The sequence below is a fragment of the Pelophylax lessonae genome, assembly GCF_965119305.1.
Source record: "Pelophylax lessonae genome assembly, chromosome: 8".
In the NCBI taxonomy this organism is placed as follows: Eukaryota; Metazoa; Chordata; class Amphibia; order Anura; family Ranidae; genus Pelophylax; species Pelophylax lessonae.
In genome coordinates this window covers 240,107,802-240,125,891 of record NC_138775.1, presented here as the reverse complement: position 1 = coordinate 240,125,891, position 18,090 = coordinate 240,107,802, and the positions used below count along the sequence as shown (strand labels likewise).

At 41.0% G+C, this 18,090-nt stretch overlaps 1 protein-coding gene across 2 annotated transcripts in view; it reads right to left on the bottom strand.

Moving 5' to 3' along the window:
* TUT4 (terminal uridylyl transferase 4) overlaps positions 1–18,090 on the bottom strand; it is a 116,273-nt gene that overhangs the window by 15,725 nt on the left and 82,458 nt on the right. For both annotated transcript variants that reach the window (XM_082265057.1, XM_082265058.1), the window contains exons 16-26: positions 15,802–15,905; positions 13,860–13,917; positions 13,660–13,763; positions 12,645–12,734; positions 10,102–10,215; positions 8,859–8,936; positions 6,716–6,893; positions 6,549–6,596; positions 4,175–4,257; positions 2,633–2,748; positions 544–701 (exon numbers count right to left, since the gene is read on the bottom strand). In XM_082265057.1, the coding sequence (XP_082121183.1) occupies positions 544–701; positions 2,633–2,748; positions 4,175–4,257; positions 6,549–6,596; positions 6,716–6,893; positions 8,859–8,936; positions 10,102–10,215; positions 12,645–12,734; positions 13,660–13,763; positions 13,860–13,917; positions 15,802–15,905 (1,131 nt within the window). The remainder of the gene's footprint in view (positions 1–543; positions 702–2,632; positions 2,749–4,174; positions 4,258–6,548; positions 6,597–6,715; positions 6,894–8,858; positions 8,937–10,101; positions 10,216–12,644; positions 12,735–13,659; positions 13,764–13,859; positions 13,918–15,801; positions 15,906–18,090) is intronic.

Below are 18,090 nucleotides of genomic sequence, written 5' to 3'. Positions count from 1 at the left end.
TGTGAGTATGCATTCAGCATTTTATTAAAACATTTTACACAGTACCACAGGTAATGCACTAGGTGTTTGCGCCTCCTTTTCCTTTCTTTTATGCACCCGTTTTGGAGTTCCCTGCCTGAGGAGAGCAGCACGCCAGTCTTCCCCTTTGAAGTTAGCGCTTGGCTGAAATATTTGTTTGGAGTGTTTTAATCATGTAATCAGTGCAAAAATTCATCAGTGCAAAAATCAAGAGCTGGCCGTGACAGCTCGGTCTTCACACTGGCACTGAACTTCCAGCACAAATGTCAGAAGAAGGCCCATCTCTGTCACGCTGCATATGTGTGTGACACCAGTGTCAATGGATTCATTTATTTTCTATATCTGATTCCTATGAACTGAGAAATTATTAAATTCCTATGATATTCAATACAGTACTCATGGTTGTATTAGAAATGTAACTTATATACGGCTTGTTTGGGAAAGCAGAACTCCAGGTAAACAGCTAATTAAACAGATGAAATCACTCTGCTCTCCTTCGCAGTACTCAGGATTTCAGAAAATTACCTAAAATACTGTTCTTCTGTCTGGCAGTATTGTTTTCAGGACAGTCCCTGCGCACATGTCCAATATCGCCACATGTGAAGCACCTCTTCTCTCTCAGTTCTCTCTCCTCCTCCTTAATGTCCTTGTCATCATCCTTCTCATTTTCTTTCTTTTTTATCCTAGGAACAGAATACTGAAACTTAACACACATAAATTAAAAAAAGCATTTGTATTGCATATTGTAGGGGAAGTCATGCGACTCTATGTGCAAATTCACAGGTCTGGTCCCCAGTCAAAATAAGTACAGAGAAATGTGTCACAGGACCTAGTGACCTAAAAAGCATATTGCATTTAGCATATGAGCCCAGAAATTCTCAGTGTCACTTATAATACAGTTTTGAAGAATCCAAAGTGTGGTGCAGGTGCAGTAGGACTCGTCTACACTTGCGTTTTTACTGCCCCCAACTGTCCCTCTTAGGGTGCAAAGGCAACAGTTGGGAGTATACACAAACTGCAAAGCATCAAGGCCACGGTAGGAAATATACCCCCCTGTCGCACTCGGTAGCCACAACCGCCTGCCAAACGCAATCCATTTAAGTGAATGGGGCTGTGCTGCGACCGTGTGCATTGTAGAGTGGCATTTAGGGAGTTAAAACAGAAGGTGAGGAGGCAACATATCACCTCCTCACTGCCTATCAAACGCCTCTGAAAACCTATCCGAACGTGGATCTCTTTTCAGAGGAGCAGCAGTCTGTGCAGCTGGTGTAAGCGAGCCACTACTGACAGCTCCCTGTGGCAATTAAGACCTGTGAGACTGAATAGGTAGCAGTCTATGCAGGCATTCAGCAGAGTGGTGGATGGGGCATCCTTACAGCTGCCTAAAGTACAGAAGTGGCCGTATCCCGGTATGACCTCATGGAAAGGCCCATAATGTCCTGCCAAGATACTGCCACTTCTAAAATTTTGTGTGGCCGTAGGGACATAGAAGTCTGTACGGGCAGTAGAGTGGTGGATGCCAACTGCTCTACTCCACAGCCTCTGCTGGTCAGAGTCCTATTAGTAACGGCCCTTCTGCCAGAAGCTGCTCCACTCATTTTTTAATACCTGCATTGTACTGAGATTTCTGTGCTTACATGCTATATGCAATATCCTTTTTTCAGGTCGTTGTACCTGGTTACATATTTCTCTGAAACTTATGATGGAATAAAAACTCACGTAACATTGTTCCCTACTTGTGGAAGTGGCCCACTTATACAAACCAAAATAGGGAACACAGGATTGTTGCTAAAAGCAACCACTCAAAGTTGGATCCGATTGATTTCCATGTTCTAAACAGATGTTACGCTGGTAGATCAAAAAATGACAGCTGGCAAATGCAATCAAACAAATTGTATACAAATATATAGAGCAAGATTGCCGTGCTAAAGATAACCAGTGGTGATCAAAACAAGTGTATCTTAAAACATAAAAGTGAAAATTAAAAAGAAAAAAAAAAAAAGAAGTAATAGTCCCAAGTAAGTCCAAATCAGTGAGAGGATGTGAAGGGATCTTTCCAATCTGAAGTTCTCAACACCCAGGTGTACCTCCACCTAAGACAAATAGGACTCTTACCAGAAGATGTGGACCCTTTGCATAGAGTCATGAAGGCTTTATGAATTAATATGGCATCTATCTGTAGGACCAGCATCGCCACCAAAACTCCGCGTAAAATCACCGGGATCTCCCATCCAGTATCATGAGATGTTCTACCCGAATATACAAAAGAACCACCGTGGAGACCCACATAGTGTAAAACCGTACAGGCAGTTTATCTATCAATATATGGCATGCCACTTAACATATTAAAACAGCAAGTACTTAAACAATAGAGTAGCAATCCCGGGATCCGATCCGACAGCTTCCTGAGTACAACGAGCATGGTGACATCACAAGCGTAAGTTCCTCCCTACACATTTTGTCCCATATGATGTCATCAGGAGCACGCCAAATATTTAAGCGCTATACTGAATGGTAACGCTATTTTAAAAACTCAGGATGCCAATAATATGCAGGCTGATACAGAGGCCCCACTCAAATACAGTATTCAATCATTTGTAAAAAATCTTTATACCTCCTTCGCTTAGGACAGTCCTTCATGTAATGTCCAATCTTTCCACACACTCGACAGCATCTGTCATTAGGAGCCAGCTCCCCATCTGTCAGGACTTTAGAATCAAAGAAATATTCCTGTAGGCAACAACATTTATTGAGTATATAAAAAAAATAAAATAAAAAGTACCACAATATTTGGATAGCAACAGGGTAGCAACTGCTGCCCTAAAAAGAACAGGAAACACTATAGGAGATAAAAACCTGTAGAATTAGTATTTCTACAAAATGACGAAGGTTCTAGAGTCCTTGTCCCCGGCATTGCGTTATTGATCTTTTTCTGATGACATCATCACAGATCACAAATAGGATGGACCCACAGGCAGAAAAGTGGTTGGGGAGATATTCAGCAGAGAGGCAGAAGGCAGGGTTAGGCAAAGGGAATGCCTGGCATGGCAGGGAGAACCTGTATGCAGTGCCCCAGCTCCCATTTCTGACCCCCATCTATTGCCCGCAGAACTGACATGATTACATTAGCACTACCCACCTAGACCTGCAGAGGCAGTGGTGAGAAAAGAGGAAATGGGGACAATCATAACAAAGGACACCTATGCAGTACTGTGGCACCAGGGGATAAAATGAAGACACACGTGGGACAAATATGCTGATATTTAAATGGTTAACTAGAAATATACTGTCCCTGAATTTCAGATTTAACCACTTCCCTCAAATAGACGCACTCATCTGCAGTCATGACCCCGGATATCAATCTTTTCAGCTGGCGAAGCTTAAAAAGTGAAAACTATCCATACTATATGGTAAATAGTCGCTGAATCTCTTTTACATGTGGCGGAATCCCAGTCAGTTTACCATAGGGATGACTGAGGACTGGAACTTCCCCAATCATCCTCTATGGTCTAAAAAAACAGAAGCAACGGGTATTTTGTCACTACTGGTTTTGGTCTAATGTTAACAGGCCTGTAAAAACATCTGATAAAACTGATCTTGGTTTGATCAGAAATCAGCATTGACATCAGACCAAAAACGCTTGTAATCTGCCAAAAAAGAAGCTTGTGTACTTTTTTGAGCTACAGGCGTTTTTCTTCAGGTGACAAAATGCTCAGATGTGAACAGGGGCCATTAAAATGAATGGGATTTTTCTTGTTGGGCATTTTGGAACTTCAGAGATGAGCATTTTACGAGTTGAAAAACACTCAGGTGTGAACAGGGCCTTAAGGGCAGAGCAGAGATCTGGGGGGAGTAAAAATAACATTTAAAATAAAATTAATAATAATGCAAAAAATGTAAAGGACCCCTGTCCACCAGTGCTAGCGCACAAAGGCGAATGCAAACATAGGTCATGCACGCATATCTAAACGATGTTTGCACCACACATGAGGTATCGACACAAACAGTACAGCGAGAGCAATAATTCTAGCACCAGACCTCCTGTGTAACTCTAAACTGGAAACCTGTAAAGGACTTTAAAGCGTCACTTCTGCCGTTATCTGACATGCACCACCTACATAATATTTCAGACATAAAGAAATAAAATAAACCATACCGCTTCAAGCCCAGGCAGTGGGTAGAATGGGGTCCCAAATAGCTTCCTCCCATTAATAAATGCCTTCATTATAAAATTAGTCACTAAGAAAAAGAAAGGGAATAAAAAAAAAAACTTGTATAACAGCACAAGTCAATCATCTCATACATGCCTGCTGCAATGTTTAATAGGGACCAATAGAAGTTATCAAGTCAGGATTGGTCTTATGCAAGACTGAGCCGAGGACTGGAAAGCACCAGCTAGCCCCCTCCCACAACAAGGTTGATCAGTGACCTACCCAGTCTCTAGACGGAGCCTGCAGCCTCTTCTTCTCATACAAAGTTTATTTTCTAAGATCAGCTTACCATTTATATTGTGGCAGGATTGTTATAAAAGGTAAGATTTAGTATAGGTCAATGTTAACAAATCTATCAAATAAAGCCACTGACTGATGGTTTACAAAAATCCTTGCAAGGGGTGATACAAGTAGCCCTCTTCCATTCGGCATGCAAGAAGTGTTCAGCCAGCACAGGATGTTAAACACAAAACACTTATTGTTTGAGCACTATGGGGCCACTTTGTTAAAGGAGAAGTATGGTCAAAGCTTTTTTTGGCCATACTTCTATGGATCATGGGAGTACAGTTCGTTCTTAGTCCGCTGTTGGCTGATATCACTTAGCCAGTCCAGGCTCTGGAAAGATCATGGCCATATGGTTGGGATCAAGCCAGATGCCTGGATCAACACCTGGCTCAGCCTCTCAGCAATCTGCTGAGAGCCTGAGCCAGCCCCTCCCACCCCCTCCACAGCCCAGCACTCCAGTGAGCGCAGGTGGGGAGAGCAAGGAGCCACTGACTGACAGTCTTGGCTCTCTGCTCAGAGCGAATGGGGAGAACTGAGCGATCAGCGGTGTTTGATTGCTCAGTTCTCACTGCAGAGTCAGCGGGTGACAGATGCTGCATCCACCTAGAGAAGTATAATTTTTTTTTTTTTTTTTTTTTTTAAATACTGAACTTTTCTTTAAAGCCATCTTGAGTTAGTTTTACTGCACTTTTTTCACATGATAATTTTTTTCAGGAAAAAGTTCTTTCTACAAATGTGGAATCTATTTCCCTCTACATTAAACAGTGGTCTTTTTACTGAACTAATAAAAACAGGACACGCCAAAAAATAATTTTTTCAGAATCCACTGACACAAGAATTCTTGAACATTTGGATTATAGTGTCCACTACAGGAGTATTGGACACTGGTAAATAATAGAAAAAAGTTTTGGGCCAGCCTATGGAGTTTACGTCCTCCCATTACCAGCATGCTTCAGGCTCATTACAAAGCAGCATCAAGAGCAATGACCATAAGTACAGGGCTGGAATCTGTGTCCTTGAATGGAAAAAAAAAAGGAAAAGGGATTTTACAGTGCTTACAAAAGTCCGATTTTCCATGTAATCCATTGAAGGACACAGGGATTCTTGAACACTCAGGATGTCCAAAAAGCCAAACTGAGGGGTGAGCTAACGCTATACTTAAGACAATAAGGGTTGAACAATCGTCTGACAAATCCACCAAAAAGTGGTGAATCTTGAGCGCCCATCAAGAGCCTATCTGGTATGACAAATAGGGAGTCTAGAGTAAGGAAAGAGGTTGCTAGAAGAAAAGTTTAGGTTAGGAGCTGAAGAAAAGACATCTCCCAAGGACCCTAGCAAACAACTTAAGCATGCTGGTGATGGTAGGGGTTATGGGCTGGTCTACAGTGTTTTTTTTAACCAATATCAAATCCTCACATCCTAGGCAGGTTAACCTGAATGTTCAAAAATGATTGTGTCCCCCAATAAAGAAGAGAGAAAAAAATGTGTGATCATAAAGGGAGCAAACAATACACGTGGATAAAAATATTGCATGCATAAAGCTTCTGTGAATTAAAGCGGAGTTCCACTCAAAAGTGGAACTTCCACTTATCTGTCTCCTCCCCCCCCCTCTGGGGCCACAATTGGCACCATTCAGGGGGGAGGGGGTACCTGTTTGTGACAGGTACCCTGTCTCCACTTCCGTCTGACCTCACCGCGGCGAGGTTCATCACAGGCTTGGCCCCCTACTCCTCCCTCTGCTTCATGGCCATTTACCAAGCGCAGCGTGCTTCGCGCATGCGCAGTAGGGCCCTAGCCGTGAAGCCGCAAGGCTTCACTTCCGGGTTCCCTTACTGGCAATGGCAGCACCCGACAGCTGGTGGAAACATCCAGGACAGGTAAGTGTCCTAATATTAAAAGTCAGCAGCTACAGTATGTGTAGCTGCTGACTTTAATTTTTTTTTTGGGGGGGGGGGGAACTCCGCTTTAACTCCTAATTGCAAGTAACAAGTATTAGATGATAGCAGGAATCTACACAGGTGAGAATATACATACTTTTTCTAGATACTCCAGCTCCAAGATTATGGTTGAGGTCAAAGGGATCTGGAAGAGTAAGAGAAAGGCACGGACGTTATTCTGGTACTCAAGATATGTAATATTCAGCTCTCTATTATAGTACACATTTGTCACAAATGAATAAAGGTAAGCACAGTTACACACACCTTCTATAGCAATGCATTTAGACGTCCACTGCTTTTCAAATGTGGTTAGCAATTTTTTCTGCCGAATACTGATAACATATTCCTTAAAATCAAATTCTTCTGTGTAGAACCTAAGGAATCCAAGCCAAAGTTCTCCCACGGACTCAGTATTCTTTCCCAGGGATGGAAACCGGCTTCTCTGTAAGACAATGTACTCCAATATAAAAGTGGAATTACAAACAAAACTATTATTTTAAGCGTTGGATAGAATCAGAAAGGATAAGAACCTCTGTCAGGTTAGAATAAGAAAGGATGAAAACCATTTTCCTGGCTGACTGCCTCCTAGTAGAGAAATCTCCTTTCACAACAATTGGTACATAGTAACTGAAAACTCCCAAATGGTCTAAAGCAGCTTCTCTCAATCAGGGATCCTCAAGAGGTTGCTTGGGGTTCCTTGACTTATCAGCAATTTTTGCCTCCCAGATAAGTAACCTCTGATACCAATGATCTTTTTAGGCATCTGTAATGGGAGGATTCTTCCTAATAGCCACACATGTAATGAATCTCTCCCCACTGATCATCACAGTACTGTACAGCGAGCTGGAGATTAAGTAAATTTTAGCAGGGATTTACTGAGACCGCAAAGTTCCTTTGTGTTAAAAAGTTTAAGAAAGGCTGGTCCAAAGTTTCCCCAAACATATGCTGCTGTGCCCCCACTTGTGTGATCTAAAATACATAAAATGAAAATATGCCTGTGTACGGTCCCATTTATTCAAGTCATGGTATAGCTAGTAGTACTTCCTCATATTCAACTGGACTTGTTCTGTAATGTTGAAGACATTTTGTAGCTTTTCCAAGCCATTTCTCCAGTTCTAATAATTGTCAGATACCTCAGTATTTATATCTGCACAGGTAGCACAGACACTTTAATCAAATCACCATGAAATAGATGTTGAATGTAAAGCAAGGAAAGCATGAGAGGTGTGAAAAATGCGGAACCACCCTGTTCCAGTGACATAATCCCATCTCTGGTGTCAGGAAGTCTGCAGAGGTGTTCATTTTTTAATTTTTAAGACTAAAGATGTGAACTGTCAAATTGCCTAACCGCTTGCCGACCGCCGCACGACTATTTACTGCGGCGGTCAGCCCCTCACAGGCAAAGCGACGTGAGGGTCCGCCGGTCACTCGCAATCGTCCGTTAGAGCGGGAGAAAGGCAGGCGGCTAATGGAAACAAGCCGCCTGTCATCCTCCCCTGTGTATGAATGATGATCATACGGTTCTACTATGTAGGACCGTTGATCACTGTTCATACACCTCAAGCCACAGCCAATCACAATTAGAAGCATGCCCCTAGGGACACACATAACACCCTCCCTCGCAAAAAAAGTTAACCCCTTCACTGCCAGTGTCATTTTACAGTAACAGTGCATATGTATAGCACTGATTACTGTAGTAATGTCACTGGTAACCCCAAAAGTGTCAAAAATGTCAGTCAAGGGTCCGATCTGTCCGCCACAATGTCGCAGTACCGAAAAAAAAAAAATCACAGATCGCCGCCATTACGCGTTAAAAAAAAAAAAACAACAAAAATGACAAAAATCTTTCCCTTTGTTAGTAAACACGATAACTTTTGCGCAAACCAATCAAAATACGCTTTTTGCGATTTTTTTTACCAAACATATGTAGCATAAAACAAATTGGCCGAAAATGTTAAAAAATTTTGATTTTTACATTTTTTGGGGGGAATTTCATATAAAAAATGTGAAAAATATTGTTATTTTTGCAAAATTGTCGCTCTTTTTTCGTTTATCACGCATGATCAAAAAATCGCACAGGTAATCAAATACCACCAAAAGAAATCTCTGTTTGTGGGAAAAAAGGCACGTCAAATTCGTTTAGGGACAGTGTCGCACGACCGTGCAATTGTCCGTTAAATTCACGCAGTGCCGAATCGCAAAATAGGCCCTGGTCAGGAAGGGGGTAAAATCTTCCGGGGCTTAAGTGGCTAAAGATATGGTAGACAGTTGGAGAGATTTAACTCCACCTATCTTCCACATACAATGCCATTCTAACATTCCATTATTAAAATTAGATAACTGCTGATGGGTCACTACAGCTTTTGGGTGAAATCTGCACCTATGCTGGAATTAATGCAGTACTCACCAATTCCTCTGTGTTATCAAAGAAGAAAGCGTTCCAGCCATCCACCATCCTCCGAGGAATAATTTGCCCATCATAAATCTACATATAAAAGAAAAAAACTGTTCAAAGCAAGCTTTCCATAAGGTTTGCATGTGGTATAAACAATATTGTATTTATTCTGAGTGATGAATTTTAAGGATCGCAGACCCATGGGATATCCTATGCTTTTCCTTCAGGATCTGTGTGCCGTTGGTACTGTTTTGAACCTTTTTATTTCCTTTCACTGTCCTCCAGCTTAGTTTATGTAACTGGATATTTTAGAATATGTATATGGATGTGAATCAATTTACCCTCCCAAGTTTCTACGTAAAGTAATCCTGTAACAACCTCATAATGCTAAATATAGTTAGCAGGCAAACTCCGATGCCACATTATACAAAATCTTGATGATAGCTCCATCGCACAATGCAGTGCTGATCTCTGCAGCAATCTTTACCAAACCTGAGTACAGTAGTCAAAAGGAGAAGATGGAGGCAGTATAGACCAACCTCAGAATGGCTGCATAAATGGGGATCACATAGGTACCGTGCAAAAATAAATTTTATTGATGGTGATAAGGTTGACAAAAAGGATAAAATTCCATGGAGAAACCACCATGATTCCAGTACAAGGTTGACCTTGAAAACCCAGATGGGTGGACAAAGATGACAAGATGGTATACACACACAAAGGTCCCCCACTTGCCCCCAGACCTAGCCCCCTAACTCAGCACAAATCCCGAGTGTGGGGAGTGATCCGTCACCTCGTGACTGGGTTCACTGCTACCCACTCAAGGGATGTGTGCTAGGAATGCCGACCTGTGGTCACAATTTTGCCAAAAAGATTCCCCTGAGTACAGTAACCGGATGGCCAAATGAACGTTGGCATAGGCTCTTTGGTGGGGCTAAATCTGTACATCAGAAAGGTGCCTGTGCAGTTAGGATTAAAATGACAGTGTCACCTGTGTTAAAAAAAAGAATATATATAAATATATAGCAAAATATTGCTAACATCTAGAGGTAGCAGGCTTACTACTGTGAACTGTTTACAGAGAAGCTATATCTTTACTGCCCCAATTATCTGGATATGGAGTTCCACATTGGCTCTGGATATGGGGTTCTACCAGCATATATTTGTATCTGTAACCCCATGGTTGGGGCATTCTTTTTTGGGGAAAAATTGATGACATGTGAACCATATCAGAGGCATCTCTTTGTTTTCCTACCTCTTGTAGCACCGGTATGACAGGAGGGTTTCTCTGTTGTAAGAAATACAGAACCATCAGGATGTAGGCGTATGAAGACAGACTTCCTCTTGATGCATCACCAATATCACAGCGCTGATAAAAATAAACACAAAGATTAATAAGAAGAACAGCTATAGCTATCAGAATCCTGTGCTCCCTTCCTATTATAGTGGAAAATATACATTCCATCAATTTTGTATGTGGCTGATCTAAGCAAGTTAGGCTGTAATATATAATAGGCTGTATAATCAAGCAGTGTGGGTTCATTAGGACCATTGTGGCACTGGGTCAAAGGGAAGTGGTGTATTTGTTAAATCGTTTTCTTACAAGCTTTTTTCCTTACTGGGAAGCAGCGCCTATGATTTTATTATGACAGATAACTTATAATAGTAAGCTACTTTTTATTGTGATCACCAAGCAATAGATTGCTGCTGCAGAAGGGAACTGGATCATCTAATCCATAACTTTTTGTTACTTGGCTCCATAACTTGCTGGCTCCTAGGAGTCTGGTGGGTAACTAAATCCATTCACCAAAATGTTAGTCTTTTTTTTATTTAGATAAACACACAAAAAGCTTGATGTAAATAATCACCCTATGTTATTTTTCTCATATGTTTTATATGTATAGTTTGTAATTATATACGTATATGAGGTACATTTTCCTACTTTGCCATGATATACATTCTTCCACTTAGTGTAACCAATCTACAAATCCCTATATTTATTTGCAGTAACAAAAACATGGAAGTGCATGCAAAACAGGAATGTGAAAGTCATTGCTAAAATTACTTTTAGGGCAAAGTCTGCAATAAAGGCTTTAAATATTTCCTTACTAAAAAAATATCACTAAATCACTAAACTATCATTTTAATGTGACAACATTAAAGATGAAGTCTATGAGTTGGCCGCCATGCTAAAAACAATGCACTAGCACACTATCTATTACAGCAGTTTTAAAAGGAAAACGGTCACTTTATAGATTGATACTTCCTTTAGTTGCGCTACCCGCCACAGGCGAATAACGGTATATTGGCCGTAAATTTCCCAAATGAGCAAAGTGACAGATTCTCAGTGGATACTCTAAGCACTTTGGTAGAATGATAATAATGGTTTATCTACTCTGTCTCTACTAGCTAATGTATAAATCTCTGTATTTAATGCAATAACATAAATATGGAGAGTAACTATATAAAAAGTCACATGAAAAACTGTTTTAGGTAAACAATGTGAAGGCAACTCAAAACCAGTGCTCCCTAAATATGCACTATACTTTCCCCTTAATAGTGTGTGCAGATAACGCATTTTCATATTCAATTAAAAGCAGTTGTTATTGCCATATGGACATGAACAAACAAAAAATTTTAAAAGTTTAAACGGCTGACACTTCACCTTCCAAAGACCCTTCTGATGTTATTCAGCCTTTAAGTACAGTGACCATTGTGTCTTTTTGTTTGTTCATGTCTATATCTTGCTCCCCTCCATGTGCATTTAGCCGCACAGGTTTGCTCTGGTCCCTTCACCAATCCATCGGTTATCTGTGCCTTTAGCGCTATATATATATATATATATATATATATATATATATATATATATATATACACAGTATATATGGTTTTTCTTTAGTTAATGCCATTATGTATCAATAAAAAATATGTTACTATTACCAGGGCTCAAAATTTCAAGTCCTGAGCTGCTAGGACATGCTGTGCCTTGTAGTGCTATACGAGACCCCCCCCCCATCATGTTACCATAAATAAGGCATGCTGTGCCTTGTAGTCCTATACGAGACCCCCGTATCATGTGACCATAAGACATGCTGTGCCTTGTAGTCCTATATGAGACCCCCCCCCTTTAGCCATGTGACTAGAAATATGGAATGCTGAGCCTTGTAGTTCTATATGAGACCCCCCCCCCCATCATGTGACCATAAGACATGCTGTGCCTTGTAGTCCTATATGAGACCCCCCCTTAGCCATGTGACTAGAAATATGGAATGCTGAGCCTTGTAGTCCTATAGGAGACCCCCCCCAACCATGTGACCATAAATATGGATTGCAGCCTCACCTGTGCAGGAGAAGACAGAGGAAGAGGAAAGGCGGCCGGATAATCAGAGCGGGGATCGCTGCACTGTATCATCTTTCATTTGAATTGCTGGGCGCTCAGCTTCCGTAGTCCCGCCTTCTGGCTCAGCTCCTATGATAGACGTCACACGTACCGGCGGTGTTCTGTCTATCAAAGAAGCCAAGCCAGGAGGCGGGACTACGTGTGAAGCTGAGCACCCGGCAATTGAAATGAAAGATGTTACAGTGCAGCGATCCCCGCTCTGATTATCCGGCCGCCTTTCCTCTTCCTCTCCTCTCTCGTTCTCGCCCGCAATCATTTTCCACTCGCAAAATGCGAGCAGGCGAGTAGAAAATTTGAGGGCTGCATTACTAAATAAAGATTAATGTGCTATTTGTGGAAAATGCATAACATTTTATACACTAGAGCTCTTCAGTTTGTTGATAAAGCATATAAATTACCTTGGCAAAGAACTTTACAGCATATCCCAAGTATTTTACCCGAGGGTCGATGGCCGCGTACGTTGCCAGCATCCTGGTGTTGTGCTGAGCCTAAACATAACAGACATTTTGTTTCAGCAAAGAAATAGCAGCTTCACTTTTAAACTAACCTCTCACAAGAGATTTATAGGGGGTGTCATTGCTGACCTCTTGTAAATATTAGTTGCCTGGTTATTATGCTGACCTGCTAGTCTAAGCACCTCAGGCGTCCCTAACTGGGACAATTCTGAAGATCAGGGACAATGAGAAAAAAAGTCAGGAGTCCTGCTCTGCAGGCTTTTTCTGGGTTGGTGACTCAGACTATGAGTGTTATTACAGCCAGGCAAATAGCTTTTTCAGAGAAGTCAGCAATCACAGCATTCATGTTCATATTAGTGTAAGTGTATAGAAAACCATTTTTTTGGACAGAGATGGGACACAATTAGGCAGACCATATATGGTGCAAATTTTATTCCTGCAACCACGACGTGTTACAGGAAAGAAATTTGCCTGATTCCCCCATCAGGGGAATCAGCAATGATCTTCTCCCGGTGGGGGAAGCAGGGGAAGCCACACCCACCGGGAGAAGACAGTGGTTATGCTATAGCTGCTAGCAATAATCGCAACAGAACCCACCAGGCTGGTTGTACCCAAGTTGATCTATCAATCAGCTTGGTACAATCATCCTGTCTATTAACAGCTCGAATCTCAGCAGAAACTGAACCGGATTTGAACCGTGTATGGTCAGCCTTAGGCTCAAGCTCCTGGGCTGTCATCTTTATCCTTGCTACACGGATTAAGCATCCTAGAGAAAGCAAACAGCCATGATACTATCACTCTCAATATGCATGCTTTAGTCAGTGAGTTACTATGAAAAAACAATGAAGATGAAGATGACAGACCCAGAGCATGCAATTTAAAAAAGATACATATATATATTTTACATACTTCACAACAGCCTTTCAGAATCTGGGACATAAAGTGTTCTCACACTTACCAGAGTATTATACAGGCTGATGTCTCCTTCTACACAGCTCTCTCGGTGCTCAAACTTCACAATGGGGACCTTGGCTGTTGTTATTGGTAAAATGTTCCTTAAGCCTGAACAAGCATAAATTAGATGTTATTAATATTCTGACAGAATAAGTAACAGTTATAAAAGAAAAAAAAAAAACAACAACTTTTCTCATACGTTACCTGGATGTCTTTTAAGAACTTTTGCCAAGCCTTCAATTATTTCCTTACAGTTTAGTTTCTAAAAGAAAAAAAAATAAATAAACTTTCTTTTATACTAAAACCAACAAGCTGGCTAAAGGAAAAATTGTACTATAACAAAGTTATGTCATATAAAGGCAAAGAATAGACTAAAGCAAATAAGCAGATTTAACATTTAACCACTTGACCTCCAGGACTATTTCTGACACTTTCGTTTACATGTAAAAATCTGTATTTTTTGCTAGAAAATGAGTTAGAACCCCCAAACATAATGTTTTTTTTTTTTTAACGCAGAGGCCCTACAGAATAAAATGGTGGGTTTTGCAATTTTTTATGTCACACTGTATTTGCGAAGTGTTTTTTTTTTAACGCAATTTTTTTTTATTTGCCTTTTTTTAATTTTAATGCAAAAAAACAATATATATCCCAATTTTTTGGTAAAATATAAAAGATATTGTTATGTCGAGTAAATAGATACCAAACATGTCACTCTTTAAAATTGCTCACTCTCGTGCAATGGCAACAAGCGATGTAAATTTTACTATCCATAGGCAATGTTTTAAAAGCCTTTACAGATGACCAATTTAGATGTACAGAGGTGGTCTGGTGCTAGAATTACTGCCCATGATCTGACATTCGCAGTGATACCTCACGTGTGGGACAATCGCTGTTTGCGTGCATGCAGAACCAACGTGCGTGTTCGTCTTTGCGCGCAAGCACGGGGGGCACTTTAGATTTTTTTCAAATTATTTATTTTTTACACTGCTACTTTACATATTCTTTTTTTTTGTTAACAAGATAAGTGTTTTTGAATGCTTTAAATTTTTTAGAAATGGCCCCACTGACATCCGGGTAAACCGAAAGGAAGGTCATGTCATCGCTTCCAGGTTACCGAAGAACTGATCAAAGCCGATCCCAGCTTTGCTCGGCTGTCCGACCAGCTGGCGGACGTGCTGGCTGGTTGCTGGGGTCTCCTGGTGGGACAGGAGAGCCCGATGCAAACTTTGGAAGGCTGCGGGAGGGGGGTGTCCTTTACCGCTGCTTGTAAAAGCAATCCAGCGGCTAGTTACCCACTAGGATTGCTTTTACAAGAGAGCTGACCCGGCTCTAAAAAACAGTACTGGGGTGATGCCTGCGACTGCAGGCATCCTCCTGGTATAACCACTTGAAGTCCAGCGATGTACGAGTAATTTAAAGTGGCTAAAGTGGTAAATAGCACCAAAGTGTGCCATAAACCTATAATGCATAAAGGTTAAAATTGTTTTTTTTTTTTCTTTATGTATAATATAATACATTACCACAGACCTGAATGCATTAGTAACATCATTGTTTTATATATTTTTTAATAAGCCTATTGAACTTTTAAGAATACCTGGACATTTTAGGGCAGCCCTAAAATATAAAAGTCACTACGTATTGGCTGATGTACCAGGTTATATGCTCATCCTGTTAACACAGCAAGCATCTAACACAGGAAGCCAGCATCCAAGTCTGGCATCACCACTCAAGATGTCAGTGCCCAATATGGATCCTGTAGATGGAAAGGCAAACTATCTCTATACTCTCCCCACCTCCCTGATTCCCACTGCACTTACCTCCATGGATGATTAGCTTTCACTGCCCACACAACCAGTGCAGTGGTCCAGGGATTTGAAAGCCATGGTCTTCCTCTCCTTCTTTTCTTAAAAATGCTGGGATGGATCAGAGTGATTCTGATTGGTCAAAGTGGTTACTTGCCAGTGCTGATTAGTTAGAATTGCTCTTATCCATCCTAGCGTCCCTATGGAAAGAAGGGCAGAAGACCACGGCTTTCAAATCCCGGGAACACTGCATGGGTAATGAAAGCTAATCATCTACAGAGGTAAATTGGACAAACTGCAATAACTATAGATATTTTAAGCAGAACATATGTAAAAATTCTTACCTCTGCATTCTCGTGGCCTTCAAGGGTCATGCAGATGTCAAGGTCACTGTCACGAAATCCAAATCCATTCTTAGAGGAGCCAAATAAGCACAGCCTGGCATTACCTATTTGGATCATTAAACGGACAAGTCAGTTTACTTCTTTTACAATATCTGCTGCTGTCTAACCTAAAATAATAACACCGATGGTGCAATAGTTACCTTTCTGTAGCTCTGAGATTATACTGCGGCTTTATCCCCGCACCAATACCAGCAGGAAGACAGTGTTACAGGAAGGTGGGAAATGCACCATTCATTTTATCAGTTCATTTTAGACAGCAGAAGAAATGTAAATAAATATACTTTATATGAGAGTTTAGGATTGTTTAAAAAGCACATACAAATCTGCCATATAATAAAAAAATTTATGTCAGGTTATTGACAAAGTAGAATATCTAAAATGTCCACACAAAAATCTACTCTCATTACTTTCAAAGTTTTTGTGTGTTTTTGGTAGGGTTTAGTCAGGGCTTTTTTTTTTTTCAGCAGGAACGCGGAGGAACACAGTTCCGACACCTCCAGCACTAAATGCATGTAATGGCAAGGGGTGCTGGGGTGTGTTGGAGGGTTTATTGATGCTGGCTGCTGGGAAATCTAGTGTTGCTGGAGAGGATCTATTTTTTTAATTCAAACAAGTTTTATTGAGTTTTACATACAAATGCAGTACATATATGTGAGCAATCAAAAGGGTAGAAACCCAACATCACATACATAAGAAAATAGCACAAAATAAGTACATAGCAACACTTTTTAACAGTAAGACGAGCAAAGGAAGCAAAAGGAAATTTGCACAGGATTAATGCAATATAGCTATACAGGAAATCCTACATTCATATAGCTTGCCCCACATAAGGCGTGAAAGGCTATGATGACTAAATGTGCAGATAAAGACTGCACCTTATGAAACATGTGTTGACAAAGACTTCAGCCACCTATCCCAAATCTTGTTATATTTACTTGGGCAACCCCTGTTGGTGTATATGACTTTTTATAGGGTAGGGTATTATTCACCTCATTGAGCCACGTTGCAAAAGTTGGAGGTGTTGCTTTTATGCAGCCACTGACCACGACTTTCCTGGCACTGAACAGTGTTTTGTGCACAAATGTGAGTGTATTTTTGTCCATATCAGTTTTGGGAAATAATCCCAGTAAACATTGTCTGGGGTCCATTGACACCAGAGAACCCATCTCGTTGGCAGTGCCAGATCAGGTGTTCAAAAGTGCCAATGGAATTCAGACATTTGGGGCAATCTGGGCTCCGAGATGGACAAAACTTTGCCAATCGTTCCGGGGTGAGAGAAGCTCAATGAAGTATATAGGTTTGGGTGAGTCTATCCGACATTTTAGGAGATACATTTTTACAGACTATAAGAATTTCACTCCAGTCTTCATCATCCAATTCTCCTGCAGCGGTCTACCACTTAGGTTTGAGAGCATATGCTAATTTGTTTGAAGAAGGGGTAATTCAACATGTCATAAAACATAGACATTAATTTGTGCTGGTCATGATCACATATCACTAGTAATGCATCTAAAGTATTCAGAAGTGGGTATGTACCCGCAAATTGTGCACACAGGGCATGCGCAATTGGAAGCATCGAGAAAGCATATGGTTCAGGAGGTCAAACTCCAGTTTCAGCTGGTCAAACGTTTTAAGGTCACCCTGATGCATCACGTGTGATAATAAGTATATGCCCCTTGATACCCAAATGCTTGGGTCTGGGATTTGCAAACGTTCATGAAGGCATTTAATAAACTATAACGGAGTATTATTATGTGGTTGAGAACAGTTCATCCTAGCCAGCACCAGGTTCCAGATCCATTTATGCTGGTAGAGAACGCTAAATCAGCTCGGAGAATCGGGGGAGCCAGCGAAACCTCTCAGCAAAGCGTAAAACGAATGCGGGAAGAGGGACGCAGGACGTCGACAGACCAATGACAGATACCTCATCAATGTGGTAAAAGTGGGATAACTGTGAAGCCAAATAGTACAATCGGAAATCCGGCACTGCCAAGCCACCCAAAGATGTGGGCGTCTTGAGAGTTTTCCACGAGAGCTTATGTCTGCTAGCACCCCAGATAAAGGATTGCAATAGGGACTCGATGATCTTAAAGTATCTTAGTGGAATGTACAGTGGGGAGTGCCAGAGGACATATCGTATTTTCAGGAGGAGAACCATTTTAATGAGGGTTATCCGACCCATGATTCCCAGTGGTAATTTCTCCCTAAATTAGAATTTTAGATTTAAGA